The sequence below is a fragment of the Acipenser ruthenus genome, chromosome 5 (assembly GCF_902713425.1).
Source record: "Acipenser ruthenus chromosome 5, fAciRut3.2 maternal haplotype, whole genome shotgun sequence".
NCBI classification, from domain to species: domain Eukaryota; kingdom Metazoa; phylum Chordata; class Actinopteri; order Acipenseriformes; family Acipenseridae; genus Acipenser; species Acipenser ruthenus.
The window spans coordinates 54,765,460-54,781,150 of NC_081193.1; the positions used below are offsets into that span (position 1 = coordinate 54,765,460).

At 45.1% G+C, this 15,691-nt stretch overlaps 1 protein-coding gene across 5 annotated transcripts in view; it reads left to right on the forward strand.

Annotated features, from left to right (window-relative positions):
- Window positions 1-5,473: 5,473 nt before the first annotated feature.
- LOC117402952 (protein EFR3 homolog B) overlaps window positions 5,474-15,691 on the forward strand; it is a 214,956-nt gene continuing 204,738 nt past the window's right edge. Inside the window, exons 1-2 of one of the 5 annotated variants that reach the window (XM_059024327.1) lie at window positions 5,474-5,821; window positions 6,264-6,429. In XM_059024327.1, the coding sequence (XP_058880310.1) occupies window positions 6,423-6,429 (7 nt within the window). In that variant the 5' untranslated portion in view covers window positions 5,474-5,821; window positions 6,264-6,422. Of the gene's footprint in view, window positions 5,822-6,263; window positions 6,430-13,931; window positions 14,267-15,691 lie in introns of those variants that run through there. The other 4 variants (XM_034004675.3, XM_034004674.2, XM_034004671.2 and 1 more) reach the window with 4 other exon arrangements.

Sequence of the window (15,691 nt, forward strand, 5' to 3'; positions counted from 1 at the left end):
AGCCGAGCGGGCTACTCCAGGAGAGGCTACGAGCACGCCGGTGGCGGGGAAGAGGACGGCCGAGAACGGAACCAAAGTGGCGTGAACCCTTATCAGCCTGTGTGGCCCCAGCCCCCTGCCTCGGTGGAAACAGCGCAACCTGCCAACAAGAGTACTGTCAAGGCAGGCCGCTATGACAGGACTGCGCCCTGGGAAGCCTACCAAGCAAAGTTCCGCCTCGCAGCCTTGGCAAACAACTGGAGAATAGAAGAACAGGCGGGGCAGCTGGCGGCAGCACTGGAAGGGAAGGCGATGCAAGCATTGCTCGATTTAGACCCAGAGGAGCCGTGTGACTTCCATACCCTATCCACGGCTCTCCAGCGCCGCTTTGGACAAGTGGAGTCAGCCGTCAGCCTGCGCGATCGCCTCGCCACGCGCAAGAGAGCCAGTGGCGAGAAACTCGGGATACTGGCCGCGGACACTAAATACTTGGCACGGAGGGGGTATCCTGGGTTACCTCCGGCTGTACAAGAAGACCTGGCGATGGAGGCGTTCATCCGTGGCCTGAACCCCACCGCGCTCAGACAACAGGTTCGGCTCGTTGCCCCAACCTCCCTAGAGCAGGCTTTAACCCATGCCCTAAGGATTGAGGCCGTGCTCGAGGAGGGCGAGCGAGTCCGGATCCCCAAAGTCCGCGCGGTCAGAGGAAAGGAAGATAGCGATGGAGACGAGGATACCGCCACTGTCAGGCAGACCACGTCTGTAAGGCGCTGCTGGAACTGCGGAAGCCCGGGTCACCTGCATGCACAATGCCGCCGCCGCCGTCACCCAGTACCGTCTGAACAAGAGACGTCGTCGGCGGGAAACGAAAAAGGAGCGGCGTAAACGGGGGCCCGCCGCTCCTTCACCTTCCTTCCCCCACCCATCGAGACAATGAGAACGACGCGGTGGCAATGGTGGGCCGTGTTGGCCAGGGCAACAGTCTGCATGCACCCTGCCTCCTAAATGGGGTGCAGTGCAAGGCCTTGGTCGACACGGGCTCCACCATCTCCATCCTGCGGCCCGGGGTCCTCCCCAGAGAAAGTGACGGATTGCTGGGAGGCTGGACGCCCACCAAGGTTTGCCTCCGCACTGTCACCGGCCAGGTCGCGTCCATGCTGGGACGATGGCGTCTGGAGATCCAGCTCGGAGACTGCACGATCCAACACGAATTCTGGCTGGCGGAGATACAGGATCGCTGCATTCTGGGCTTGGACCTCCTGAACAAAGTAGGAGCCACCATCGACTTGGCTGAGGGAACCCTGTGCCTTGGCCAGAGCCAACTGCGCCTGATTCCGGGTCGGGAGAAGGAAGGGGAGCAACGCCGCACCAGAACCACCGTGCGGCATAGTCAGACCAAGGAGGTTCGTCGGACGCGGAGGGGCAGGACCCGGCCTCTCCCAGAAGCAGAGTTTGCAAGGGCTTCAACTGTCTCCGCCCCCTCCCCTGCAGAACGTTCACCGCCCCCCGCAACCACAACTGGTGGAACACAGGACTGCAGGATAACTGATGCGGTGAAAGCGCTGTGGCAGAGGAGTAAGGAGGGTCTATCTCAGGGCCAGCAGGACCAGTTATGGGAACTATTAAGGGGGTACTTGGACATTTTTGCTGCAAACATTGAGGACTGTGGGCGGACTGGATTAGTTCAGCACAGCATTAACACGGGAGACGCGGCTCCGATCCGGGAGCGGCCACGGCGGCTACCCTTGGCAAAGCGGAAAGCGGCCGAGGGCATGATTCTGGAAATGGCCGCCGCCGGGGTAATTGAACCATCGGCTAGCCCCTGGGCCGCGCCAGCCCTGCTAGTAAAAAAAAAAGACGGGTCACTGCGGTTCTGTGTGGATTATCGCAAACTGAATGCAGTGACCCACAAGGACTCGTACCCCCTTCCCAGAATCGATGAAGCTCTGGACTACATCGCAGGCTCCCGCTGGTTCAGCTCCCTCGACCTGCGCAGCGGATACTGGCAGGTTGAGCTGGCCCCTGAGGCACGACAGAAAACTGCATTCTCCATTGGCCAGGGTCTGTGGCAGTTTTCAGTGATGCCCTTTGGACTGTGCAATGCCCCAGCAACGTTCGAGCGCCTGATGGAGCGGGTGCTCACCGGAGTTCCATGGACCCATTGTGTTGTATACCTGGATGACTTACTGGTGCACGCCACCACCTTTTCGGCGGCACTGCAGAACTTGCAGACTGTGTTCGAGTGCATCCGTGGAGCTGGCTTGAAACTTCACCCTGGGAAGTGCAACCTGCTGAGAAGAGAAACACACTTCCTCGGACATGTTGTCGGGGCAGACGGCATTGCCACAGACCCTGCTAAAGTGACTGCTGTAAAGGACTGGCCGGTCCCCAGGACTGTGACAGAGGTGCGTAGCTTTCTGGGCCTGGCGTCTTATTACCGCCGCTTTGTGAAGGACTTTGCTCAGATCGCCAGGCCCCTGCACCGCCTGACCGAGAAAGGGGGCCGGTTCAGCTGGGACACCGACTGCGCAGCTGCCTTTGGGGAATTGCGAGAGGCCCTTGCGAAGGCCCCAGTCTTGGCGTTCCCTGACCCCCAAAAACCGTTCATCCTGGACACGGACGCGAGCGATGTGGGGATCGGAGCAGTGCTAGCCCAGGAAGGCCCGGACGGGGAACAAGTGGTCGCGTACTACAGCCAGGCTCTTAGTAAAACAGAGCGGAACTATTGTGTGACTCGCCGGGAACTGTTGGCTGTAGTACGGGCCGTGCACCACTTTCGTCCCTATCTCTACGGGCGAAGATTCAAGCTGCGCACGGATCATGCCTCCCTGCGGTGGCTGCTCAACTTCCGCGAGCCCGAAGGACAGGTGGCTCGCTGGATAGAGACACTGCAAGGGTATGACTACTCCGTCCAGCACCGGGCTGGCCGCCTACACAATAATGCAGATGCCCTGTCCCGTCGCCCCTGCTTCTCTGAGGACTGTAAGCACTGGAGGAGCAAGAGGCGCAGCGATCCGTGGAGGAGCGAGTAAGTGCTGCCACTGTAGCTGTGGAGACCCCCCTTGAGTTGCCAGCGGGGGAGATCCAGCGTCAGCAGGGTCTGGACGCTGAGCTGGCACCGCTGATCCGCTGGTTATCGGCGGGTCAGCGCCCAGCCAGACGTGCGGTGTCAGCCCTCTCCCCGGAGGTAAAAGCGCTGTTGGCGCAATGGGAATGTTTGAGCCTCCGGGAAAGTGTGCTGTACCGTGCCTGGACAGACCCTGCGACAGGGCGCAAGCGGCTACAAGTGGTGGTTCCTCAAGCTCTCCGAGAGACCGTCCTGCGAGCCGTGCATGGCGGACCAGCCACTGGACACTTCGGCGTTGCCAAGACCCTGGGTCGGCTTCGGGAGCGGTTCTACTGGGGACGGTGCCGACGTGATGTGGAGACTTATGTGCGACGCTGTGACCAGTGCACCGCCCGGAAGGGCCCCTTGGACCGCTCTCATGCCCCGCTCCAGCAGTACCAGGTGGGGGCACCATTAGAGCGAGTCGGTGTGGACATCTTAGGGCCGTTTCCACGGACGGAGGGGGGCAACCGGTACGTCCTGGTGGCCATGGATTACTTTACTAAATGGCCCGAGGCGTACGCAGTCCCCGATCAGAGCGCGACTACCTGCGCGGAGGCACTGCTGGAAGGCATGTTCTGCCGGTTTGGGGTTCCCGAGGAGCTACACAGTGACCAGGGGCGTAACTTTGAAGCGCAGGTGTTTGGTGAGGTGTGCAGGCGGCTGGGTATTAAGAAAACCAGGACGACCCCACTACACTCACAGAGCGATGGATTGGTGGAGCGGTTTAACCGCACCCTTGCCACCCAGCTGACCATGTGGACCTCCCAGCACCAGCGTGACTGGGATCAATGCTTGCCCTTGGTCCTAATGGCCTACCGGACTGCAGTGCATGAATCTATAGGGTGCACGCCAGCGGCTCTTATGTTTGGGAGAGAGCTCCGCACCCCAGTGGACCTTGTGTTCGGCCGGCCACCTCAGCTCCACACTCCGGAACCTGCCGGCCCGGAATACCTCCAGCAGCTACAGGACCGATTGGACACTGCCCATGCTTACGCTCGGAAGCACCTCACCTCGGCTGGCCAGCGTCAGAAACGGGCATACGATACTCACTGCAAGGGCCGGGGATTTCAAGCTGTGGAGCAGGTCTGGGTTCACTGCCCCCGGCGAAGAAAGGGACTCTGCCCCAAGCTGGCCAGTAACTGGGAGGGCCCCTGTGTTGTTCTGGAGAGGCTCTCCGAGGTGACTTATCGAGTGCGGCTGCGGACCCGTAGCCGGGCGGTTGTGCTCCACCAAGACCGCTTGGCCCCCTACCGCCCCGGAACAAACTCGGTTGTCCCTGCAGCCAGCCCGGAGGCCAGCTCCCAGGACAGGGGAAGCGCTTCCCCCTTGCAACAACCGAATAGTTCACCAGCTGGTGGCCCAGGTAGGAGCATTCCGGCTCCAGCTGACTCCCAGCCCGCTGCACCTGTGCTCCAGCGCGGCCAGCGTATCCGTCGACCACCCCCGGGACTCTCTGACTTTGTGAGACATTAAGTGTTGGGCCGACGGGACGTTCGGCCCTAAGATGGGGGCTGTGTAACGGGCACGGCTGGACTGACTCGCCGTTGCCACCTGTCGGCGAATAGGGCGCTGTGCCCGGAGCCAGTCCCCCTACATTTGGTTAATGTGCAGCAGAGGATGCTGGGAGTACGAACTATGGTAGGGGAGAAACGGAATTATTGTTGTTGTGTTTATTTGTTGTTCCTGTAAAAGTTCCAGTACTGTTTCATGCATTTCCCTGTAATTGTTATTACCCTTCCTGTGTTATTTGTTAAATATGTGAATGTCACCCTGAGAGGCAGAGTAGTGCTCTGGGGTGGGGAAGGGCTGTGTGTGTGTGTTTGAGGAGGGCGCTGACGTGCTGTTAGCTGCTTAATAAACTGCATTACCTAAAAGAGCTATTGTGTGCGTGTCTCCGTTAATCCCTGTGCTCGCTACAATATTCTGTGGTTAAAATACGAAAAAGAAATATTTTTGGATATAAGTTTTCGGATATAACGTGGATACATATGTCTCAAATTGCCTCAATGTTTAAAGACTGACGCATAACCCCTTTATATAAAAATAAAATCATACCATTAGCATGCATCTGGAATGAATGACGCATTATATAGAAACCGGAACTATGAACATGCTGCATTGCTTTTTTCATAATTAATTTTGAATAGTCTTTGAATCTGTATGCAAGAACTGCACTTAAAAAACACATCCCTTCTTCAGTTCAGTTGCAGTATACATTGTAAAATGTTAAACTATTGCCTAAATGTGTGTGTGTGTGGGGGGGGGGGGATATTAAAATATATACCACTTATAATTCTCATAATAAACAAAAACACACTGAACTAGGTACTATGGAAATTAAAAACAGACACAGGATGAATCCTAACCTCAGGGTTCGGAGTGTGGAGGGGCGGTATAAACAGGCAGGCTGCCTGATTGCGGATGCCATTCAGCGGCTAAATACCCACTACAAAGGGAACCGCATTGGAATACTACAGTAGAGAGACCAAGTACTGCTGAAAGAAAATCAATTCAAACCTCCTAGACATGAGATGAAGAGAACCGGGGAATTGTGAGGTCGGATTCATTTTGTATTCACTGAAATTCTCTGTCACCGCTTTACTACTGCCGAGCTCAGTCATGGAAAAATTAAAATACAAATAAATAAAAAAAAATACAAAAAAACCCAAACATATTCTATACTGTAAATAATTAGCATTAAATGCCAGTAAATTGTGGACTGACTTTCGGAAGGTATAGTTTACGATTATTTTATTTTATTTTGCTGATTCTTTTTATTATTATTATTATTATTATTATTTATTTTTTCAGTTTCGCTATTTTTTCATTGTGACTCAAGATAGCGGTATTGGGTTACTGAGGACCTGCTGTAGTTGGATCCATGGTGTATTTATGTTTATGGTTCTTTGTCTGAATTATTATGATTATTTTTAAGTATTTGTTATGTAAGAGCCCTGCGTACAAAGCGAACTAATCTGCTAATGTAACTAGTGTAAAGTATGTCTTTCATCTTGGGAACTGTAGATAACGGGAAAATCACGAAATGCGGACGCAAACAGCCTGCAAATAATAGCTTCTTTCAAAACATCTAAGGGCGTTTATTTTATTAATATATAATATGGTTAATAAATATTTATAGACCGGTTTTAATTTATACAGTTATTTCTCGCTTTAGGCTTGGTAAGCTTGTAGGCCTTTTTGAGTCCTGACGTTTTCCTGATGTCACTCTTTCTGACAGAGGACAGCAGTTCATAGGAAGAACCGATTCACCACGACCCGCGTCCCGCAGCTGGACCTGCAGTGAAACAGCGACGTCTGGTGGGACAAATTAACCATGACAGGTACACATTTACATTTTTGGGGGCATAATGATTCTGTGTGTAGACAACTGGAGGAGATTCACGATATTACGGGGCAAAGCCAATACTGACTTTTTTCATTTATATATTAATTTGAGTCAGTTCCCTATGTTCCTTCATAGTTTGTGCACTGCTATATTGGAATACCTTGTTAATAGACCAGTTTGTTTACATTACCCAAAGGTAGATGGAAGCACTCTCGGCACCACTGCTGGCCACCATAACACACTGATTCTCAAATAGTATGCACACTAGTAAGAGTTAATAAACAGACACCAATGAATTCTATTTTAGTGGAAACCTGAACATGAAATTTAATCCTGTAGCTTTAAATCATACCCCTGTATGAGCATTTTGGAAGCTAGACAAAAAACCTTAGGGCAGCTGAAAAACCATTAGAGAGGATTAACGGTAATTATCATGCTGCTCTATAAACCATCTTTAATTAGGAGAGAGCAACACTTTTTTGTCACAAGATAACAACTAGATATATTTGTTTTCTGGTGAAAACTGGGTTTAGAATCTATATGAAAATGTTTTGTTTCTGTGATACTGTTTGCAGAATTAGACAGAAATGCACAATTGGAGTCAAGCTGCAAACCTAAGCAATCCACAGTGACTGCAGATTCTGTGCAAATGTGCACAACCTGAGGGTAGATAATATATTTCTGTATATTGCAGCAAGAAATCTGTTTCAGAAAATGGGCATGTTTAGAATAACAGTTTTGCTGAAATAAGCTGTTGGCTGTTTTCTGTTGTGTTTGTGTGTTGTACATTCTGTTATGTCCAGTACAAATCATTTTGCAATATGCCGCAATGCAGTTGGTGTCCCCCTTACTCGCTCACTCAATGAGAGGTACGGTCTGTGTGTCCCTGAATCGCTCACTGAGACAGGTATGTTCTACTGCAGCGATTCCCAGACTCCCCCCCCCCCCCCACACCATAACATGGTATATCCTGCCTGAGGACCAGCACATCATAAATTCATAGCAAAGTGAAGTTACAATCTTCTTATTAATTGTGTTGTTTCAGATTCAAACTGTTCACACAGGCATTGAAAACTGTGCCTTTAAATATAAGGCTTGGGAAATACCGTTTTGTCAGGTGTCACAGGGTAATTTTGGGAGACAATATTTCTGTATGTTGTTACTGTAATATTCCAGAATAGGTTGTGAAGGCTGTACTTTGCCCCACTGAATTAAATATAAAGCAGTCGTTAAAGTTATACATTTTTTCTTATGTGAATTTCAGGTAGAAACAGTACAAAAGTAGGCATCACATTTTTTAAAAATCCCTGCCACTGTAGTTTCTGCACAATAAACAAAGTGGCAAAAGACACATGTTCATCGTTTGTGAAAATAAACGATAAACTCTTCATAAAATAAATGTGGAAAAGGGGGAGTTGTACAAAGAAAAGCAAAACAGTGATTTTTTGTTTTGTTTTTTTGTTTCATTTTATTACTCTCCTAATAACAGAAAATAGGAAGTTTGGCCAGTGTTTGGAAAGCGTGAAGCATTTTTGAGTGACATACAGTATCTGTATATGTATCCCGAGTCACTTGCCATATCTGAAGTAGCACTTCATTGATCCTGTTTTTTATGTTAATCCCACACATCACTTGCCATTTTAAGGTAGTAAAGCTGTGCAAGGCATGTTGTGATATGTATTTCTACTATCTATCAACTGTGTAATTTATGGTGGACACAAACGTATATTTTTGCCTTCAAATTCATGAGCAGCAATGTTCGTAAAAATATTCATATAGTTTCTTTGCACTAAAGAAAATACTCCATACCACTGTTTTCATGTTGCACTACTAGTCTACTCTTGTTGATCAACCAATAAGCACTTACAATGGTAGCCAAAGCCAGCTATAAAAATGTTGAAATACGGTGAAGTACTCTCTGCGGTAAAACTGAAGTTACTGCAATATGCAGTTTTGTTAACCGCTAGAGGGCGTTAACTGACTAGAAACTAGTTTGTTAGTTTAGTTTAGTTTAGCTTAGTTTATTCACTTTATGCCCACAGGGCCAGCACAGGTACATCTCATTCTTAACTAATCACACAGACACACGTAGTACAGTTGGAAGTCCGCCTTAGGTCGACTTTTTGGATTGTAAGATGTACAAGGATTTGTGCAACCACGTAACCTGTGAATTGAATGACAACAGAGAACATTAAACATATATGATAAAGTGTTATGTTATTCGTAACTTATATATGCTCTGATAGCTAAGGCAACTGAACAGAACCCCTAGTTGCTGTGCCTTATAATACGCTTCAATTAACACCTTGACACACCTTAATACTCCTACCCTCAATTAGACTTACCACCTTTATCAACACCTGCAAACCGTTAAGAATTAGTTTACTGCAATAGTCAAGAAGAACTGTCACTCAGCGTATTTCTTAACTAATCACACAGACACACGTAATACAGTTGGAAGTCCGCCTTAGGTGGACTTCCCTGAAACTACAAAGATAGGCACTAACGTAGCTATCAAAGGCCTATGCTTTGCGTAACGGACAATAATGTTGCCGATTCATCCTGCACATAGCTGTCTTTGTCACTTTCTGACTTCCACCTCCCATGCTTCTTGAATAGTCTTATCTGGTACCCCTGCGTTGGCTGCCACAGACGCACCGCATGCCCTAAAGCTGTGCAGCCCGTAAGCATTTACGTCATGTACAAAGGGGGATATGACATACTTAAATATCTCCCTGACCCTAGAATAGGACAGTGGGTTCATTGTTTTGCGAAGCACATGGCCCTTCTTAGATTTTGCCAGTGCCCTGAAAATAAAATCCTCAGACTGAAATTCTGAACCTGAGGAGAAGAGATACCTCTGCAGCATAGTAACCGGACAAGCTACCTTGCCAGTAGCCGCAACCGTTATGACTTGCCCATTCCTATACTGATCGATTTTGCTCCTCCTTACTGTAATTTCTGCATGTGAACTAAAAAACTTTATGTCCGAAAACTTTAATTGTAAAGTTTCTTAGACCCTGAGAAAAGCTGCATAACTCAGTAAAAACATGCATGCTGACCTCAAGGAAGCAGATTTGAATCAACTACCTTTATGGCAATCTTCTCTAGTATACTGGTATACTGGCTTTAACTGGCAGTTTTTTTTTTTACTACTGGCTTAGCAGCAACACGCTTCATGGCTTCAAATGCCAGCTTTGCTGATGCATTTAAGAACGGGCTCTCAAATCCTGCCAGATTATGCATGTGCAATGTCCAGTACACGATTTAATTGATTGAAGCAATAGAAATCCCTGTTTTTGATAACTGAAATAGAAAGACAGATATGAAGGAGTGTTCTGCTGGAAGATAATGTACATTATGAGTCATTGCTAGTGGCGTGCCGTGACAAAATGGACTGGGGTAGCAGAGTCGTCTTACAACAACGTCTCACCTGAAAGATGGAGCACAAGGAGGTTAAGTGACTTGCTCCTGGTTACAAGCCCGTTTCTTTAACCACTGGACCACACAGCCTCCTGTATTGGCTGATCACATCCCCTTCAGGAAACCCCTAGACTCTTAAAAAACCTCTAGTAAACCCTGTAAGTCATCTTGGATAAAGGCGTCAGACAAATGAACAACTAATAATTAGAGTAGTATGTTTCATAGTATAAGCAAGCACACTGTACGCAAGTGAGTGAGGCAACGTAATGTCATTTGACTGACGGTTTACTTGGCACTGTCTGGTCAGCAGAGAATACCTTGAAGGTCCTGATGGCACGCCACTGGTCATTGCCCAGTTAATCCATTTCTGAAAACCAGACTTGTATTTTACATTGGTAGATTCGGATTTAGATTTTTCCAGAAAAGAGGGCATCAACAAAGCGAGATTAAAGAATCTTTGTCCAGCAGTCCTTCCATGTATGATGAAACTTCTGCGGCTGAAAACAAAATTATAATATTAGTACTGTCTCAGGATTAAGATGACAAAAACGTACGTCAAACGCACAAGTATTACTTTTACTTGAACTATGTTGACTTTATTTAATAATTAAATAATTTCATAGGGTTTTATGTACAAATCTCAGGGCAATGAAATCAAATTTACAGGAAATATTTCTGGACATTACTTTGTGGTGAATGCCAGAAGAAAAGTTATGATAGTCCTCAGACAGGGTATGAAGGTCAACTGTTTCTTTTCTGAATTGTCCATTATTGTAGCACAAACAAGGTCAGAATGGTGCTGACTCCCATTTGCGTATGACTACGGTTCCATTAGCTCTGTTGCTCTGCAAGTGGTGCAGAACTCTGTTAATAACAGGAATAGGGGGAACAGTCCAGTTATTGTCATTGCTCCAGTCTTGTGTGAAGGCGTCTACTGCTGCAGTGCTAGCACACCAAAATCTGCTATTCAACCGTTGTACTTTTTTATTGTGTTTACTTGCAAAACGATCAATAGTGTAAGGACCCCATATCCTCATTGAAATAGTTGAAAATCTCTGTAGATATTCCCCAATCATCCCAATTGATTATAGTGCTGATATAATCAGCTTTGGTGTTTTCTTCCCTAGGTACTCATTGTACTTGGAGGTCAATACCATTCTCAACACATAAAACAAAAATATTGTATGCCAAGCATTTTGATACGAGTCATGCTGTGTGTAAAATGTGTAAGGCTTGAATTTGCAGGGCTCCAGACTAAAATGGTTGCAAATGCGACCTAAATAAATAAATAATAATTGTAAACCGTTTTTTCGGGGTTAGGTGTATTATTATTTTATTATTATTATTTATTTCTTAGCAGACGCCCTTATCCAGGGCGACTTACAATTGTTACAAGATATCACATTATACATTATTTCACATTATACAGATATCACATTATTATCATACAATTACCCATTTATACAGTTGGGTTTTTACTGGAGCAATCTAGGTAAAGTACCTTGCTCAAGGGTACAACAGCAGTGTCCCCCACTGGGGATTGAACCCACAACCCTCCGGTCAAGAGTCCAGAGCCCTAACCACTACTCCACACTGCTGCCCTTGTACTTGGCACTTGTAACGCAAAAATGCTGTCTCTCCCTTTAAAAGCATGTGTCAGTATTTATGAATGTGCTTAGACGTCGGTCTGGGGAATAAAAACCAATCACATGCTTTAATAAACTGAAGTGGGAGAAGGATGGTAACAAATACACTAATAATAATAATAATAATAATAATAATAATAATAATAATAATAACAACAACAATTTCACTGAATACAAATGCTTGTATTAACACCAGCAGAATACAGTAAACCCAGTTTCATGCAACAGTTGTGACGGTGACCAAACGTGTTTGAGTGTTGTGTAAACATTTAGTATTTAATATCAGAACCAATTCACTGCAATTTAAACTTGTTTTTACTGAAAAATAAACATGTAATCATAAGCGCTGTCTGTTACAGTACATGCTGTCAGATCAGGACTGAGATATATTTTTAGTTATAACTGTTACTAAACTTTTACTAAAACAAGCCTTTGAAAGACCGAGACCACAACAGCAGGTAAAGTGCACAAAGTGCACATATAGCATTCAAACAACACTCCAGGGTTTAGGAAAACAATAAAGTCTTGGCAGTTTGAGTACCTTTTGAAAGCAGGCATAGGTGTCTTTACTGATGCGTTCTATGTGCAGATGATCTTGCGGTCTCCCGCAAATCTTGATCCAAAGCACACATTTTTCAAAGTTTGTCTTTGGCATTAGGAAAGGAATAAAATATATTTCCCCTTCCAAACGTTCTGGGTACCTTGTGTCGCTGTTGTAAGTCCCCCAGGCACACTTTTACACCATTTTCCACCGCTAACTAAAAAAAATACAGTGGTTCTGAAGTGTCAGTGTAATGGCAGTGGAGTCATGGGTGCCATTTGCTTCTTAATGGCATTACACTAACACTTGTATTTCATTATGGAATAGTGGAACAGAAATGGAACAGAAATTGTGGAACAGAACAGAAGTGTGGCTATGTCGAAACCGTTTTAGCCACATGCACTCATTTTTAGAAGAAAACACCTTACATACACTTGCACAATACAGGTAAATGTACTCCAAAACTAAAAATTGGGGCTCGTTCCTATATACCAATACGATGTCATATCAGGCTAGTATGATGTCGGGAGCAGAATATACAAGGAGTAGCCTTTCTATATAACGTTGCTCACACGACTCAATCGTATTACCTGTCATATTATACTGACACCAATTTATCTGGCATATAAATACAACAGGAGGAACAGTCATTTCCCTCATTGAAGAAACATGGCTGTTCTAATTTATGCTGTGTATTGAAGACATGAGACAGTTACAGCAACAGAGGGCGCAGAAGATGTGTGCGCAGTATCTTTCACATGATTTCTGATCAAGAAATTGGAGTGAACCGTTGGAAGAGAGAGGATATGTGACAGACGTCCTCAATATTCCAATGACCTTCTCTTTTTCTGCTGAGTGTGGACCAGGGTGAGGTGGCCTTTTTTCGTGCCGGTGTTTTTTCGTACTTGCAAGCTGCTATAATCTATCTACTTTTTTTTTTGTTTTTAGTTTGATCTCATGTTGTGGCCCTCTAGCAGGTGATAACTTGTCAAACCTATCATGACTTATGACTTATGATCTCGCAATACAGAAACAAGCTCCTGGTGTTCAACCAGGGACAACAACATAACATCTACCACCATTCAGTGCAGTCACTCAATTCACTAAAGTTTGGAATTCTGCCATGAATTTATCAGCTACAGCTTCTAGGTTTGTGTCCAGCAGCTGCGAGCAGTACTTTGACTTCATCAGAGGGATTGTTGAGTGAAAATGCTAGATTAGCCACTAATTAATACACAATACACAATTTCTGGTAGTTTAACAAATGATCTTTCACATTACAAATTCAACTGAAAGTGCTTTTGTTTTTTTCTCAGATCGTTTGTTAAACTACCAGAAATTGTGTATTTTGGTCTTTGTCATATTAATTAGTGGCTAATCTAGCATTTTCACTCAACAATCCCTCTGATGAAGTCAAAGTACTGCTCGCAGCTGCTGGACACAAGCCTAGAAGCTGTAGCTGATAAATGCTTGAAAGAAGTGGACACCCAAAGAAAATTACAGGCACAGCAATGTATTGAAAAAATGGTTCCCATCCCATTGCCACCTTTCCCAATGATGTATTAGTGTATACGTTACAGTAAAATGATACCTATTTATTTATGCTATGTCTCTGTACAACATACGAAACATGTGTATATGCATGTGTACAATTTGTTTGTGCCTTATTGTGTCTCAGTGTTTTGTGGTGAGCTGTAGGTGTGTCTTCGAGTGTCTCTGTCTGTGTCAGGATCCCTGCAGCTGTGTCTGTCTATAATCCGGTAAGAAAAGGCTTTGCACAGAGCTTCTTGGGTTTTTGAGATTCAGATCAGGGCTGCCTCCGGATTGGCCTTGAGGCTCTGTGTGTGACTCATGTTCGGGGGGAGCAGTGCTGCTAGTGTCTCAAAACAGCATCTCTTGCAGGGCTGTGTGGCCATGAATGACAAATAGATGAGAGAGAGAGAGAGAGAGAGTGGGCCTGCTTTAATGAGAAAAAGAGAGAGAGGGCAAGCTATATGCAAGTCTCTGTTGTGCAGCACAGCAAACAATGACAGAAGTGTCAGAGCTGGCCCTGACTCCAGAGAAAGCTCCAGCACACAGCTGAGAACAGGCTGGGGAGCATTGCTGTATACTGTGTGTATGGAGATGCTGAGCCGAGGCTGAGTGAATAAATCAGCCAGGTTATTTTTGAAGTTCTACCGCAATGGACTGCAGTGCTCTTCTTGACCACCATGTTGGCACGGGTAAGCTACCAAGCATTGACAACAGAGCTCTGGGGTGGGATTAGGGACTTGTATCTAAATTTTGTAAATTAATTTTCTAATGCGTCACTTGATTGCATTTTAAGGTGCAGGGTGGCATTTATCAAAAGCTTGAAGAGAGTGTTTAACCATTAAGTGTTTTAGTATTCAGTGATTGTAAGGTGATGGAGATCTGAGAATGGTGTGTTCTTTTGTGATATCTAATTTTTTTATAATATAGTAACAATAGGCAGGAAAGAATAAGGTTAATTCTATTTTATTAAGATGCACTTTTGAACCAAAGCACTGCATTGTTTATTACCAGTGCAAGATAAAATGTATTTATTTGCACTGCATACCCAGCTCCATTAACTTATGCTTTTGGATTTGGGAAAAATTATAAATTTATACAATAAACAGAGCATATGTGGAGCAAAATAGGGTTTCATTTTAGTGCTGGGACGTACACAGGATGTTCATGTTTTTTAATATTCGCTCGTAATTTAAATATTAACAATATGTAACATGTTAAAGTAGAAAAATATCCCAGGAGTAAAGAATATGTTGTGTAGGCTTTACTTTTACCCCAGTGAATTAACTACAAAACAAAGGATACCAAAGAGCAGTGCAAGTTAAATGTTGTTTTGTTTATTCCTGAAATAAATAGTACATAAAGTTGACACTGCATTTAATTTTTGTAACTTTTTTTTTCATTTCTTGCCATTGCCGTTTCTTCACACTAACTGTACATTTGAAGAGACAGAGAGAGTGTGTTATTTAAATATATTCAAGAAAAGTTCAATAACAGAATGCAAAAAAAGCACATTTTCTCAAATCGAAACATTCTATCCCCTACAATATATAATCAATATATAAACAACAATCCACAAGAAAGTGCTAAACGTGCAATTAAAAACATTGAAACAGCAGGAATATCATTATTTTGCAGCTCCCACAGAGCATTGTCTACATACCATACACATTCAAATGTATCTGTGTTGTTCTTCATATTATAGAAACTGTGTTCCAGCCTAATGCCAGTGGCTAGCAATACAGATACACTGCAATGCTGAACAGATTGATGTTATCATTGCCAGCCACTTTCCTTTTTATGCTTTTTTAAAAATAGACAATTTAGCCTGTCTGTGGCAATGTGCCCCGCCCCTGTGTGCTTATTATGTGTTGTATGTTGCGTGCGTGTGAATGTTGGTGAATAGGCATTGGTACACAGGATATAAGCGGGTCTGTGTTTCACGTGTGTGTAAATTGTATATTTGTATTATGCACGGGGATGGCACATCACATCACGTGCAAGTAAAAAGTAATAATATGTGAGCACAGGGAATTGCACTTTAATTAATTCACGTGCAGTTGTACCGAGATTCCAATTGAATGATTGACTAGCAATCGAGTCTCGGTACAACTGCA